Source organism: Rhinolophus sinicus, linkage group LG06 (assembly GCF_036562045.2).
Source record: "Rhinolophus sinicus isolate RSC01 linkage group LG06, ASM3656204v1, whole genome shotgun sequence".
Classification (NCBI taxonomy): Eukaryota; Metazoa; Chordata; class Mammalia; order Chiroptera; family Rhinolophidae; genus Rhinolophus; species Rhinolophus sinicus.
In genome coordinates, this window is record NC_133756.1 from 20,638,375 (window position 1) to 20,654,792 (window position 16,418).

Below are 16,418 nucleotides of genomic sequence, written 5' to 3' on the forward strand. Positions count from 1 at the left end.
GAATTACCTTTCTCAAAGTTAATCACTATCCTGACTTTTAACACTGCAGTTTAAAAAACTTTAATCTTTAAATTAAACGTAATTTAGGAAAGCAATGAAATATATAGTTAGGAAATAGGCTTTGGATATGACAGATGTTCAAATCCTGGCCATTAAGCACTGGACAGTCTTTATGAACTTTGCTTACTTCACATAAGAAATAGGGCCAATAATATCTTCCTCACAAAGGTTCTTGTATAAAATGCAGTAATGTTTATAAACCACTTAGCAAGCGCTAAGACATGGCTAGCACTCAATTAATAAGTGCCTAGCATCAAAACTCATGCTGTAACACTGTGCTCAACAGAAGACAGTCATTTTTGGTGTTATCATTATTCCCTTTGCACATACTGTAAATCAGAACTTAATGTGGTATTTCCTGGCTTCTCCTCCTGTTCTCCCCTTAATCCACCTGTCTGCTTGCTTTCTGTTTTGACATTTTCCTGTACAGTATAACAACAGATGCTACATTATTGTCTAAACTCAACCAATTATGCTCCATAAGAGTAAACAAGAGCAGCTCATTACCCCATTCATTGTGCAGACAATGTCCGCTCCTCAATGCGCCCAGTCTCCAGGGCTTTTCCCCAAAATGAAAGCAGACCTCAGATAGCCCACACCAGTGGTCCAAACAAGGAAGACATATTAGGTAAGTTGGCAAACTTGGGATCTAAATACCCAAGTTTTACTGGAGAAAAAAACCAAAACTACATCAGTAGCTCAGTCTCAAATATACTGGCTAAAAGCAAAGCCTCGTATAAGTAAACACTGTTGTAAAACAACGACACAAAAGGTACCTACAGTTGAATAGCAGCCTTAAACACCATTGTTAAGCTTCAATTTGGTTTGCTCAACAAATTTAATTTTTTACCTGCATTATTTTAGGTTTGTAACAAAACAAGGACATCTGGTGTAAGTTGGAAATATGAACTGATCTTGGACTTTTTGTTTTACTAAAATATGACTATCCAAAGTATTCACATCTGAGGGATGAGAAATGGAGTCTTTTTCGAAGTGAAATTAGGCAGTGAAGACCGGAAAAGACTGTTTCTACACAATTACATTTTTTTTAAACAGGAAGGATAATATACACTGACATCAATCTCTTACAATAAAAAGCAAAGACTGGTTTAATTCACACACACACACACATGCACACACACACAATCTTCTAGGCTTCTAAGAGTACCCATCAAGTAACAGTTTATAGATGGTTGAAGTAGAGTGTGAAAGAGACTAAAACTAGCATTCATTAATTCTGTGAATTGTTACTGAGTACCTTGTATTTGCCAGGCATTGTTCTAGATCAGAGGTGTCCAAACTTTTCTCAACATTTTTCACCAAGGGCCATATGCAGTAAAATACACAAATAGCCGGACCACTCACTCGAGGTGAAGTACGTATTGCTTCACCTGGTTTATTTAAGTAAACTAAATATATTTTTGGAATTTGCTGCGGGCTAATTAACAATGGATTGCAGACCACAGTTGGCCCGCGGGCCACAGTTTTGACATCCCTGTTCTAGATGATGGGACACTAGCAGGGAACAAAATAGATTTTTTAAAAATTTGCTTATATGGAGCCTATATTTTAGTAGAATGGGAGAAAGACAACAAATACATATATAGGAAAATATACAGTTTGTCACATGGTGATGAGTGCTATGCAGAAAGTACAGGGTGCCAGGAGAAGGGAGAGAGGGGTATAAATTTAACTAGTGTAAGCCTCAGTAAGTAAATACTGTAGGTCTCAGTGAACAAAGGCCTAAAGGAGAGAGGAAGTCACATAGACATTTAGATCTGAGGGAAACATTCTAGGCAGAAATCACAGCAACTGCCAACCCCTGGTGCCTAGTTTGACTGAGGAATAGCAAGGCAGCCAATGAGGCTGGAGCAGAATGACCAGAGCAAGAGAGGGGAGGAGTTGCAGTTGGAGAGGAATCAGTGAGGGTGACTGAATTATATATGGCCTTGAGTAGCCCACTTAATGGTTTTTTCCATTTTTAAATTAAGGTATAATTTACATACAGTAAAATCCATCCTTTTTAATGTATAGTTCTGTTAATTTTGACAAATGCATACATTTGCATAACCATCATCAATAATCAAGATAAAGAACAGTTCCATCACTGCCACCCCCCAAAAATAACTCCCCCATCCCTAGCCCCTGGCAACCTCTATCTAATCTGTTTTCTGTCCCTAGTTTTGCCTCTACCAGAATGTTATATAAATGTAATTGTAAATATCATTTAAATGGATTGCTTCATTTAGAGTAATGCATTTTGAGATTCATGAATGTTGCTGAATATATCACTAGTCTGTTCCTATTTATTGCTGAGTGGCATTCCATTGTATAGATGTACCACAGTTTGATTACGCCCCATCCAGCTGAAGGACATTGAGTTGTTCCGTTTTTGGCGACTATGACTAAAGCCACTATAAGTATTTGTGGAAACACAAATTTTACTGATACTTTCATTTCACTTACATGAATACCTATGAGTGTGACTGCTAGGCCATACATATGGTATGTGTATGTTTAACTTTGGAAGCGCCAAATTGTTTTCCAAAGTGGATGTGCCATCATTAATGATTCCATTATTAATGTATGAGTTCCAGTTGCTCTTCATCTTTTACAGTACTTGGTATTATCCTGTTTTCTTTAAAAAAGCCATTCTAATTGGTATGTATCTATTGTAGTTTTAATTTACATTTCTCTAATGACTAACAATGTTGAGCATCTCTTCACATGCTCATTTGCTCTTTCTATGTCTTCTTTGATGAAGTGTTTGTTCAGATATTTTGCCCATTTTTAAACTTGGGTTATTTGTTTTATTATTGAATTTTGAGAGTTCATTATATATTGTAGACATTAGATATGATTTTCTCTCATTCTATGGTTTGTTTTTACAATTTCTTAACAGTGTTTTTTGAATAGCACAAGTTCTTAATTTTGATGAAGTCTAATGTAGATATTTGTTATTTTATGGGTAATGCTTTTGGTGTCAGATCTAGGAAATCTTTGCTTAACTCAAGATCATTAAGATTTTCTCCTGTTTTCTTCTAGGACTTTAATAATTTTAGGTTTTACGTTTAGGTCTAGAACTCATTTTGAGCTAATTTTTGCAAGTTAATGTGATACAAAATATAGATTGAAAGTTTATTATTTTGTGTTTTTACTTTTTTTTGCACATGGATATCTAATAGTTGTAGCATCATTTGTTGAAAAGACTTTCCTTTCTCCAATGAATTGCCTTTGCATTTTTGTTGAAAATCAATGGACCATACATGTGCAGGTGTATCTCTGGGCTATTTGTTCTGTTTCATTGATCTATAGAGGTCTATCTTTTTTGCCAATTCCCACACTGTGTTGATTTTATTAAGTCTTGAACTCTGGTATGGAGAGTCCTCCAACTTTGTTTTCCTTTTCAAATCTGTTTTGGCTATTCCAGTTCTATTGCTTTTCACACACATTTTAGAATCACTTTGTCAGTTCCTAAAAAAAAATCTGCAGAGATGTTGACTGGAATCACTGTAAAGATTTTAGCTTTTATTTTGAGATATGGAGCTATTTTCGGTTTCTGAAGTGACATGATTTGCCAATTGCTTTTCAAAAGATTTATTGAAAGACATACAGGAAAGGCAAAAATGAAGGCATGGAGTCAAGTTGGGAGGCTACAGGGAACAGATAATGGTGGTTGGATGAGAGTGGTAGTGGTGAGGTTAGTACTAGAGAAGCATTTTAGTTATCCATATATTTTGAAGGTGGAACCAATAAGATATGCTCATTATCTATAGACATGAAAGAGAGAAGTCAAGGATAAGTCCAAAGTTTATGGCTCCAACCACTGGAAAGATATGCCACTTATTAAGATAAGGAAGAGTGCAGAAAGAGCAGGTTTGGGTAGGACGGTAAGACACGTTAAGTTTGTGATGTCTGTTAGACATATAAGAGGAGATGATGGGCTAATAATTAGATATTCAAGTCTGGAGTTCAGGGAAAGGGAGAAACTGGAGATATAAATTTACAAGTTAAATACATAGGCAGTATTTAAAGTCATGATACCAGATAAAATCATTAAAGGAGTAGAATGGATCCTATATGGGAAAAGTTGGTCTGACCTAATTCTGTAGCCATTTTCTGCTCCTGGCAACCAATATCCATCTACAGAGTTTGGCTAGCTTACTACAAATATAGCCACACTGTGATTTGAAAGTAGAATTTCTAGTCTTTTTTAATGGTTCATGAAGATGACAGCAGAATACTTCAAATTGGAGCTATCTAAGAAATTGTAGATATATGGTCTTTGTAATGATGAGAAAATGTATTTTTGTACTTGCACCAACCTCATTAAGTTGCTGTAAAGATTCAGTAAGACAATGTCTGTAAAGTGCTCAGCGCAGAGTTTAGCACATATTAATTGCTCAGATAGTGATGACATTGATGGCAGGGATGATCACCCTTATGGCCCAGTGCAGTGGTGTTGTCTTTACGTGACGAGAAGAAACTTACGTAAGATAAAATCCAAATTATAAAGAGTGGTTTTACTTCAATAACCTTTTCATGGTCCCACCTTCATTCTCAAGGGTGGAGTAATAGGTGGAAAGAATACTGGATAGGGGCTGTAGTTCTGCTTTTACCAGGCAAATGGTAGGGAAGAATTTTAAGAGGCTTTTTCATTCTGCTGTGATCTTACTTTCTTCATCTGTAAGATGGTAATGATACTGTCTTCCGTAGTCATTTTGTAGGATGGTTATGAAGGTTAAATCAGAAAATTGAAGGGGAGTACCAAGGTTTTTAATTCCATTCTCTTCTCTCATTTAATGGTCTTTAATGTTATCTAAGATTTTCTACTTGAGGAGGCACCAAGATGTAAAAGGAAACAATTTTGGGTAGAGAGGCAAATATGGAACTTTTTTCTTTTCTGTTTGAGGGAACCAGCAGCAAAAGGGAATAGCTTAGTGAGCATTTTCTCCCACCAATGATTTTCTAAAACTTGGACCTTTTATTTTAGTCTTCTCTTTAGTGATCAGACTATGTTTTAAATTTGTTCATTTTACTGCTGTCCCTTTCTTCCTTTGTTCATTACCCAGCCCATGTCCTACCCTTCCCCATCAACCCAACCATTCATCTATTCATCAATCCACCCAAAATGCTCTTCTAGTTCCATCTTTAACCATCAAAGTCTTACTAATCCTCCAAAGCTGCTTCTTCTGTGAAGTTTTCTTTGTTGCCTTCCTAGTCAGAAAGGATCTTCCTCCAATATCTTCAGCACTCTGTGCTATTTTAATGTTTTTATAATGTATCTTTTCCTCTACTTATTTTGTATTCATCTACCCTCCTGCATTAGACAGTGAGCTCCTTAACAGCAGGGACTTTGACTCACAAATACAATAGTTTCTACAGTACCCGATTTAGTGATTTGCATACAGAAGGAGGTTAACAATTATTTGCTAACTAATGACTGATTAAAAGACCTGAGGGTCAAAAATCTTAGCTGAAACTATCTCCACTTACCAAAAATGCAGTGGCAATAAACAATATTCAGGAAGGATTTCTTAAAAGGCATGAAGTTCATATGTTTCTCTGGTCACTATAAAATCCATCCTTTAAACAGGACTCCCAGAAAAATATGATATTTGGGCCTTTGCAGAGAGGCTTTACTAAATTGTGCTTTGGCCTTATGACTTGACTTACATAAAGTTATAAGAAGCTTTTATACACAACTTATTATTGCTATTATAGCTATTGGTTACAAGTGCAGCTTCTTCTTAAAGGGAAATCACAGGAAACATTGCTCTAAAGTCTTAGTGCTTGAAAAACGTGGGCACCTTTTGAGAGACTGGCCTCTATCTGATGTTACAGATAGAGTGAAACTTGTAAACAATCATATTTTCCTTTGTTTTAACCCAAGAGAAGCATAAAAGAAAATCTGTGGCTCACATTGAGCAAATGTACAGACCTCTACCACATGTATTTGGTGCCCATGCTGGATTACCTATTGTCCACATGTTAATCTCACCTTTGCTTTGCTTTTCCTGTACTTGCCCTTGTCCAGATTACTATCTTTTCTTCCTTTTTAATCCATTTGAATTACAAGTATTTACGTAAGTTACTTGAAACTCATTTTGGAAAGGATAAGTTAAAATATAAATTAGTAAAATAGGGAGATTTTTGTTGTAATTTCTTTGTTTTTCCTCAGAACAGTCTTAAAGCCTTTCTGTTTATCATGGCCAAGGACCAGATCAAAATGCCTTCCTAGATTTTACTGATTTCACTTCAACAGTTACCACACAGCAAAATGAGGCCAACCACTAGGGAATTTCCCTGTAACCAAGGTGATCTGAACTATTCAATACTTCATTTTTCTACAGGATTTTGAAATACTATAGATAAAATAATAAAACTACTCTTATTACTCAATGCAATTATATGGGTTAGGACTTCTGGTTAGAAGGGGAGGCAGTGTTACTGCGAAAAGTCAGGTGACCTGGCTTCTAGTCTAGATGATGTGCCAACCAGTTTGGCAACCACAGGCAAACTGTATACTCTCTCTGGGTCTCGGTTTCTTCAGAGGTTGCACAATACCAGCTTTTCCCAAAGAGTCGTTTGTTGTATGCTAGTGTGCTGAAATATGGTAATTGGTGCTCCATGAAAAAAAGGGTCAAATAAGTTTGGATAAGACTGAATTAAATTAAGATAAACAGAAGATAAATAGTTTCTTAACGCTGGGATTTGTAAGAGTGTTTAATTGTGATATTAGTTGTGGAGTATATAGCACTATCTGAACTTGGTTTTTTTGGAGCACATCAATGGACGACTAATCGCAAAACATGACTTGTCCTCCCTCCCAGTGCCCCATCCTCTCACATGTTTACGGCTGGAACATATATACTAAGGTATGCTAGAGGATGTTTAAGGAGCCTTCTAGAAAAGGACAGGCTTTATCTGTCTTTGGAAAGAGAGAAAATTTTAGCCCAGGGTAAATAAATCATCAAAAGAAAATACATATGTTACCAAGCTCTCAATCCAGAATATGCAGTTAACTGTACACACCTGACGTTTAGCAAATATACGGTTGAATATATGCTATTAAGAGAGAGAGAGCATGTGTGAAAGAGCATGAAAGAGTGAGAGTCCTAAATTTTTAAACTATATTTCTGGAAATAGCCTAAAAGCATAGTGACAAATCTCTCTTATCTAAACTTTTGTGAAACTCTGCACACATGATTCCTGTAGACACATTCATTGATATATGGCCTTGTACTGCAATGGAGTAAGTGGAAAAAGCGTGAGCTTTGTAGTTGAAAGGACCACGCGGAGATCCTGAGCTGTTCTCATTTCTGTGTGACTTCCCAATGAGCTTCAGTTTTCTCACTTGTAAAGGAAATCTCTAACCTTGCAGCTTGTTTTAATGGTCAATGAGTAAGCATATGTAAAGCAGCTGGCACAGCACTTGAAACACAGAAGATGCTCAACAAAGTATTTTCTACCTTCCATAATTGAGTCTTCAGCATATAGAGACTAGAGTTTGTCAGGCATGGTATCTTGTACATATGTGATAGGAACTCAGTAAGTGTTTGAACATGAATAAACTTTCATTTCTACACAGTAAAATATTACACATCTTTCAATACCTGGCTCAAATATCACTTCTTCTCTTGCGTTGTCTGATTCTCAAAGCTGTACCCGATTTTTACTTTGCCCCTGAACTCTGTATTTTGTTTTTACTTCTCATGTTATTTTGCACATTTTTCCTTGATTTGCTGTTACTTGTAGGCACGCTCGCTGCATCTTCCCTACAAGACTGTAATCTCTTCTTGCAGGTAGAAAATGTTTTACTATCCTTTGGTTTTCTTTGAGTGCTCAGCACAGTTCTTGTTCAAAAAAATATTTGTTGAATAAGAACGAGGTGGTACCCTCTGACTGAGAGTGATGAGTAACAGAGTTGTCTTCAGCCCAAGTTAGGGCTTTCCAGGCTTTTCCATCACTTATTAGATGGCTTCCTCTTTTTATAAGTGAATGTTGCTATTAATCCCATGTTTATAAAAAAGTTCTAGAGGTCCTTTTCTGTGAAGCCACTCTAGGAAGTCATTTGACACCCTTCTCTTTGTTTTCACTGCACTTTAGGCAAATGTCATGCAGGGTGTCATGCTCCCGCTCCCCACATAAGAACGCAGGATATGGTGAGGCCAAAAAGGAATACCCATGGAGCCATAGATAGGGGAATCATACCACTATATTCTCGCTGGTGGCTGGGTTGGAAACACAGGAAACAGGATTCACATGATCTGCAACCTTCTATCCGTTTCTCTGCCAACCAACCAACCCCATGTGTTAGCTGCAATCTACAGTGCTAACTTGCCAGCCACAATCCGCTGCTATCGTAGCCACTGTGGTTATATTAGTGGCCAATGGCTCACTGGTTACAGCTGACAGCCAACTAGCCACAGCTGATGGCCATGCAATCACAGTTGATGGCCATTTACTACCTGAGCCAGCACCTTTCCATGTGAGGCCGAGAGCCTGGAAACTGCACTCCTGGCTCTGTCCCCACAGCAAATCTCTATAATAACTTTACATATGATATTGTAATTCCATATAATTTTTACAAGACTATGAACTGCTGGAGGGGAGGACCCATATTGATATCTCTACCCCTTAACAGATTTTGGGCACACACTACATATTCAAAAAGACATTTGCAAAATAAATAAACAAAACGTTCCAGCCAAGCTGAATGGATTTCCCATATTTAGGGGCCCAGTGCAAGGTGTTGTAGAAATAACTCACAGTGTCTTTTGGTGGGTAAAGTGAAAACTGGGAAAAAGGCTGAAAATACAGTCTTTGTATTCTTGGGGTGAGACAATATCCAGGAAGGATGGGAGTATTTGTTAGGCAAGAAGAGGAGAAAGAAATTGAAAAGAAAACTATAAATCTAGTACAAGGCCAAGTTTTCTAAGAGTTCCATACAACAGATCAGGAATGATTCTTTTAAGGAAAGGTTACGTCTTCCATACTAAAATGAGTCTGGAAAAAGTGGAAAGAAGTTGTAAGAACTATTAACAGCTTCAGTATCAAATGCAATCTACACAAACCTAAGTTTTGAATAACTTTTCTAAAAATTATACCCTACCTCACGTTCTTCTTCTTGTTCTTTGCGAATCTGCTCCAAACGAAACTGTTCTGCCATCTCTCTCTCATGAGCTTCCCTCTGTCGATAAAAGAGAAAGAGAGGCAGGACTCAATAAACATTGGCTTACTTAAAAATAAAGAAAAGGCAAGGGAACAAAAGAGTTCATTTCCAGCATGGCCCAGGAGTACACTGTGGTAGTGGAAGTGTTTCTCTCTGAAATGAGAATGGAAATGAAAGCAACAGCAAAGCTTCGCCCTCTGATCATGTTGGGTTCTTATTCAAACACCTGGGTAGCTCTGGGTAGTGTGGAATTCAAGATCCTTAGAACCTTTTTCTGGTCTTTTCTGCTACGTCTCCTGTACACAGCTATCATGCTCTGTTCACAACGGTCTCTACCAAGCATCCATGATTTCTGACCCTGTGTGGCTAGCACATTACTTCATCTCTCTTACTTCTCTTTATCTAGTTCACACACTCGTTTAGTTGTACAACCTCTTCTATGAAATCCTCCCCAGTGCTTTCCCATTTCTTGGCTCTCCAAAAAAAGCTACAAAAAACTTTCCACTGAAACTCCCGTTCACCAAACTCATAGAACTCAGTGCTTCCCTTATGACATTTAGGATCCTTGATTAAGTATAACAGCTATCTGTGTTCTTGACTCAATCTACTCTACACCACAGTGTGAACCTTCTTTTGAGGGCAGAAACTATGGCTTATTCTTCCCCCTCCTTCAGTGCCAAGTACAAAAGCAGGTGCTCAAGAAGCATTAAATAAATCAGTGCTTCTCAACCCTGGCTGGACATTAGAATCACCTGAACAACTTTTTAAAAATTGCTAGGTTTTCTGTCTGACTTATTTCACTTAACATGATAATCTCAAGATCCATCTATGTTACGAATGGCCATATTTTCTTTTCTATGTCCGAGTAATATTCCATTGTGTGCATATATATATATATATATATATATATATATATATATATATATATATATAAATCGAGAACCATATAACTTCACTCATGGAGGATATAAAACTGAAAGCAACAAACGAATAAGACAAACAAACAAAATTTCACAGGCACAGACACCAGTTTAGTGGTTACCAGAGGGTAAGGGAGAAGGGGTGGTAGAGAAGGGTAAAGGAAGGTCAAATATACGGTATGGAAGGAGAACCGACTCTGGGTGGTGAACACACAATGCAATATATAGATGATGTATTACAGAATTGTACACTTAGAAACCTATATAATTTTACTAACCAATGTCACCCCGATAAATTTAATAAAAAAAGAAAAAAAAATTGCTACGTTTTACCATAGATTCATTTAAAAAACAAAATAGATACTAGGCCCATTTTTGTTTTCACTTTCATGATTCTCAACAAACTTTATCTCGTCAAAATGAACCATACTTCTAAGGACCAGGGGTAGAATTATATTCTTTCTGTTAATTGTATCTAGCTTTTTCTATTGCAAACCTTCTACTTGGAGACATTTTTGGGGATCGAAGTTATAAAAGGGCTCACACGTAAATAATGAAAGACTATTTAGGTTGAGTTCTTTATCCCAGAAGCCCCTTGACCAAATTTACCTTTGCTCTGTCAGCCTCAAGTGAAAGGCGATAGGCCTCATCTTGCTCTCTCTTCACATTTTCTCTGGCTTCACGTTCATCCTTAAAAGAAAGAAAAAGATTCAAATGTGTTTTACCATATTGCTTTTTAAAAGAAAATAACAATGACAATATCCTTGTTTTACTCATGTGTGAATTTATTATAATTAAACAAGGCACTTTTAAAGTGTATAGGATATAAATAAGCAAACAAGGGCTACCGGAAGGCTCAGTTGGTTAGAGCGTGAGCTCTCAACAAGATTGCCGGTTCAATTCCTACATGGGATGATGGGCTGTGCCCCCTGCAACTAAAGATTGAAAATGGCGACTGGACTTGAAGCAGAGTTGCGCCTTCCACAACTAGATTGAAGGACAACGACTTGGAGCTGATTGGTCCTAGAGAAATACACTGTTCCCTAATATTCCCCAATAAAAAATTTATTTTTTTAAAAACTGAAAGGGCACCTTAAAAAAAATAATAAAATAAAAAAAAGCAAACAAACAGTAAGATGAGTAGCATGGTATATAGTGAAAATAAAATGTTTGAAGCCTAGCTCTACCACTTACAAACTGTGTGACCTTGGGCAAGTTATTTTACCTTTCTAGGTGTCAGTTTCCTCAACTGTAAAACAGAAATAATATTTGTTTCATAGGATTGTGAGAATTAAATGCAATAATATATAAACCATCTAGCAAAGTACCGGACAGTTCATTTTCACAATGATTAGTTTCCTTCGCTTTTCTCCTGATTTTTCTAAAATAAACTTGGAGATTATCAGCATTGGGAATAAGGACTGTGAGAGAGTAAAGGACTAGGAAGTAAACCCCTGGCCAGCACAGAGTCTGAAAGCAAAATACCATGGTTAAGTTCAGTCCACACCAGGCCGCTAAAGCTTGGTTATCAAATTAGTATTTCCTCACAACATTCATACTCATGAAGTACGAATAACCTAGTTCTCTAAATTAAAGATCTTTTAGAATATTTTTAGCTTCTGAAGTGATTATACCATCTGCCTACATTTAAACTGTGATTTCATATGAAATTCAAAGTTAATTTAACTACCAGAATTTCTCATTTGTTAAATTCTGAGTATAGCCAATATACATGTACTTAAATTTAATAAATACCCACACCTGTTGACATTTTAGAGTCCGCTTTTGGTCATTTTGAGTAATAGGCTGAATCATATAAAGTTACCAATATTTGACTGTTTTTTACCTATAAAAATGGAAATTTCACATGATTTAACGTAATACTTAGTAACTTTTGGTCTTCCCTATTCAACATATGCTTACTCATGGCTGCGTAGATGCTAAGCATTGTCTTAGGTGCTCTCTTCAATAACTATTCGAGACTGCCCTTCTCCCTGAAGCCTCATACTCTGTTTAGTTTCAGTGATTCAACTAATTTCACAATCTCTGGTATGAATAGTAACATTTCATTGATTCCCAATCTTTCAAATAAAAAATTAGGTAGATTTAGATGTTGCTGGCCTGAAGCTAACTGATATACTATCTATGATGAAAGAGTATGCTAGGTTAAGTATATATTGGAACAAAATATCTGAAACAATGCCTAACCTAACTGACCAACCACTCAGGCTGCAAAGCAGCCAGAATAATTTACATATCATAGAATACTACACATGAATAAAAATGGGTCTTCAAAACTTCTACTTGGAGGCTTGTACTGCATTGTTAATATTCATATTTTAAATAGAAGCATATTCCTTTAAGTGTTTTTACTAATTCCAACTGGGTATTTCCTACTTTAGTCTATATGCTATGGTTTCACTATAACCAAATACAATTAGCCTGACAGGACGTATGTTGTGTATTTCTGTTTATATTTGCATTTGCCTAATTTATTATTCTAAAAACTCCTTACCCCCATTGACTATTCAAGTCTGAACAGAGTGGCCACTAAATAGTTGATTTGGCCAAGGCTGATCTATATTTACTATATAATGCCTTTATTTTTTGTCACTGAGGAGAGGTAATGAGAGGATTAGCAGACCTGTGTTCAAGTCCTAACCCTGCCAGAATCAAGCTGTGTGTTCTTGAGTAAATAACATCTCCCTTTTCAGTTATTTATAATATTAAAGGATTAAATTTCTAAGGATTTTACGCCTCTGTGGACAAGTCTATCTTTCCAAATTTAGATTTCCCTAATATAATCAACAATCTATGGAAAGTAATTTTATCTTTTTATATTTCAAATGGGGAAATATTCAAGATGTTTAAAATTTTAATTTTACCTTACTTTCCTGACCCCACCCCTCCAAATTAATTTAGATTTCTTTCGTAATATTCTGTATTTTCCCTTCAAAACATTTATCACAAATATTAATTATCCTATAATTACTTACTTAATGTGAGATTCCCCCATGACTCTGTAAGCATCATAAAGGCAGGGACCTTGTCTGTATTATAAACCTCTTTATTCCAAGTGTTTCACACAATGCCTAGCTTTTGGAAAGTGTTTAATAAGCATCTGTTGAATAAATGAATTGTCTTTCCAGGCATAAAATATTTATTGTCTGCAGTAAAAATTAAGGAGGAAACGGATACACTCGTCCACAAAGCAGCCCTATCTGAGTCAATGAAATTGACTGGCTGGGCAGAAATGACCTGTTATGACACTATGTACACACAACAAAGGAACCTTCTAAAAGCTACCACAGCTGGAAGCTCTTTGAGCACAAATAGTTTATAATAAAAGCATTCTAAGTAAACAGCTCTGTTTTAAAAAAGACTGTTGCAGATATGAAAGGCCACTAAATACAGGGATCCCTGCCACAAAATGTGGTACCTGTTGTGAGAAGACTTCCTGAACCAGAACTTGCTTCCTTCCCTCCCGCCTTCCATTTCTCTTCTCTCCCTTCCCTCTTACAAATAAATATTCACTAAGCTCCAATTTCATATTAGGCATCATGCTAGCATTGGGGATACAGAGGGAGGTCACAGCTGAAAAGGGGAACACGAGGATACTCATGCCTGGACCACCTTCATTATTTTATGGAGTCTACTGATTTATTGTGAAGAGTCCAGTGTTCAAGTTTTGTAGTATTTTCCTTTTGTCTCTTAAATAATGTCACTCTCTCCACCTGGAAGGCATCCTTTTCCATCAGCTCTATCACTCAAAATCCCACCAGCTTTTCATATGCTCTTAGAAATATAAAGAGATGAATATGTCCAAAAGAGCCACTATACAGATGAAGAACATGATATCATAAGAGGGTAAATGATTTACACAAGACCGCTCGTTAAGTTTACGCTTGAATCCAGGTCTTCTGACAGCTTACGCCCCCATCTCATTCCTCGCAATCCAATGCTCTCCCCCTTGCCCACAACCCTCCCTGACCATCGCAGAAGGGCTAGATGAATTTTCCTAAATTCAGAATGTTTATAGCTTCTTGTGTGTTGACAGTTGCTTGTGAATGGCTGTCATTTCTTCTTTTCTGTCTTACATATTTTATTCTTGTCTCTCCAAGTGTCCTGTTCACAGTCATCGCCATTCTTGGGAATCAGAGAACACTGCTTAGGTATTTTCGCCATATTATGCTATAGTAGCTTTTAAAGAATATTCCAGGTGTTTTGGTTAACATTTCATGAATAAATTTGTTCTCATAACCTGTAGATGTGCCTCTTGGAACTCCTCCTGTGTCCTACAAATACTGTCCTTGTGGAGGTTCCCCTTTCTAAATCAGAGAGGCCACATCAGAAAAAGTGACTGGAAATACAGTGTGGAGGTGGAGCGGCCAGATAACCAGGTTCAGGAATAGGTCTTGGGAGCTTCCTGGGTATGGCTGGGGCTGCTTGGTACGAAACACTCCTTGTCACACTGCCATGAGAAGCTGGATTGCTCAGAACTAAGGAACAGCCTCCACTGGAGTCTTTCGTCTCTAGCACACTTGTCACTGCTCTCATCCTGCTTTGTGCTGCACTCATGAGCGTATCTGCCTCACTGCTCTCTACCTGAGCTGTAAGCTCCCACAGGGGAAGGCCCTGTATCTCCTACAGTATCTAGGGGACCGTCTGATGTATGGCGAGCATTCAGTACATATTGGTTAGATGAAATAGTGAAATTATCAGTGCTCAACAGTTATATATCTGAAGTTCTGATGCCTCTAAGTATTCTTCAGACTAGTAATTTGTATGTAAGTATATTTCCTATTCTGAGTATTATAATGCCTTGCTAAAAGTGCTGTAATTAGAATTCAAACCTAATATTTCTCTCCCCAAAAGCCTATTCTCTTCCCCCTCCACTGTAGTAGGTGGCTCAGTGCAGTTCTACATTGCTGAGAAAGCAGCTACTGAACCAAATTTCACTACAACCCATTGAAAATAATGTCCATTAAAAATAATAAAAATATTTTATGACCTGTCAAATGTTTCCTAAATGAGGAATATAACAGAAATAAAATTTAGATATAACTTATCATTCCTCAGTAGTGTTTAAAACTAGTAATCATCAGTTAAATCCCAAAATACTAATGCAAAATTCTGAATTATCAAATTGAAGCAGGCTATAGTGGTTAGGCTAGTTTCAAATACTTACCAATTGCATACACAAATACATACAAGTACATATTTGCAGCATTTATTTGTTCTTCTGAATGCCCAGGTTAGAATGCATACCCTGCTCTTTGCCCTAAAAAGTAGGACCCTGTAAATAAGGAAATGGCCCTGGTATCTCTTCTTAAAGAGATATGGACTAAGATAACCTGAAATTCCTTCAATATAAATAGAGATTGTAGATAAAATATAGCAAAAATGTTAGAAGTATTACTCAGCATGTGAGAAAGAAAGAAAAAAATTCTTAGGTGTCAGAAATAAAGAGGAGATTGAAAATCAGAGCTGTAAATGATGAGATACAGTGGAATTTGACAAGGTAGATTATCCATCTTGGTAACTTAGAGGCCAATTGGACCAAGTCCTTATTTTGGAGTCAAGTAGGGTGGAGTTAGAAAAGTTATCTGTGGGATAGCTTTGGCAGTCTAATGTAAGGGCAACTGGAGTCTGGAAGTCGGGTGTAAGGGGAGAAAAATTATTTTAAGAAATAATGGCCCCCAAATTTCAAATTTGGTGAAAACTATAAAGCCACATTTCCAAGAATCTAAATGAATACCAGACAAAAGAAAGTATATTAGAGGTTAGCAGGGACTGACAGGAAGGGGAATGGAAAGTTATTGTTTATTAGAGTGGCTGGAATCTCCAGTTCAGTGGTGAATTAAGTGTTGTGAACAGATAACCCTGCTTTTTTCCTGATCATGGCAGGAAAACATTCAGTCTTTCACGAGTAAGTAAAACGCTAGCTTGTAGGTTTTTTATAGATGTCCTTATCAAGTTCCACTCTATTTCTATCAGGAATGGATTGGCTTTTGTCTAATGCTCTTTCTGCATCCATTGAGATGATCATATGGTAAATCACACTGATTTTCAAACCTAAGGCAAGAAAAATAAATAAAAGGCATCCAGAATGAAAAGGAAGAATAACTCTCTTTACTCACAGATAAAAGTGATTAGAAATGTGGAAAATTCTATGGATTCTACCAAAACTAATAAGTGATAGAACTAATAAGTGATTTTGGAAAGGTCACAGGATATAGAGTTGATATACAACAAGCAATTAT

At 36.8% G+C, this 16,418-nt stretch overlaps 1 protein-coding gene across 2 annotated transcripts in view; it reads right to left on the reverse strand.

Annotated features, from left to right (window-relative positions):
* Positions 1-16,418, reverse strand: part of FAF1 (Fas associated factor 1) — a 391,473-nt gene that overhangs the window by 40,978 nt on the left and 334,077 nt on the right. For both annotated transcript variants that reach the window (XM_074334706.1, XM_074334705.1), the window contains 2 exons: positions 10,765-10,845; positions 9,176-9,253 (listed from right to left, as the gene is read on the reverse strand). In XM_074334706.1, coding sequence (XP_074190807.1) covers positions 9,176-9,253; positions 10,765-10,845 — 159 coding nt within the window. The remainder of the gene's footprint in view (positions 1-9,175; positions 9,254-10,764; positions 10,846-16,418) is intronic.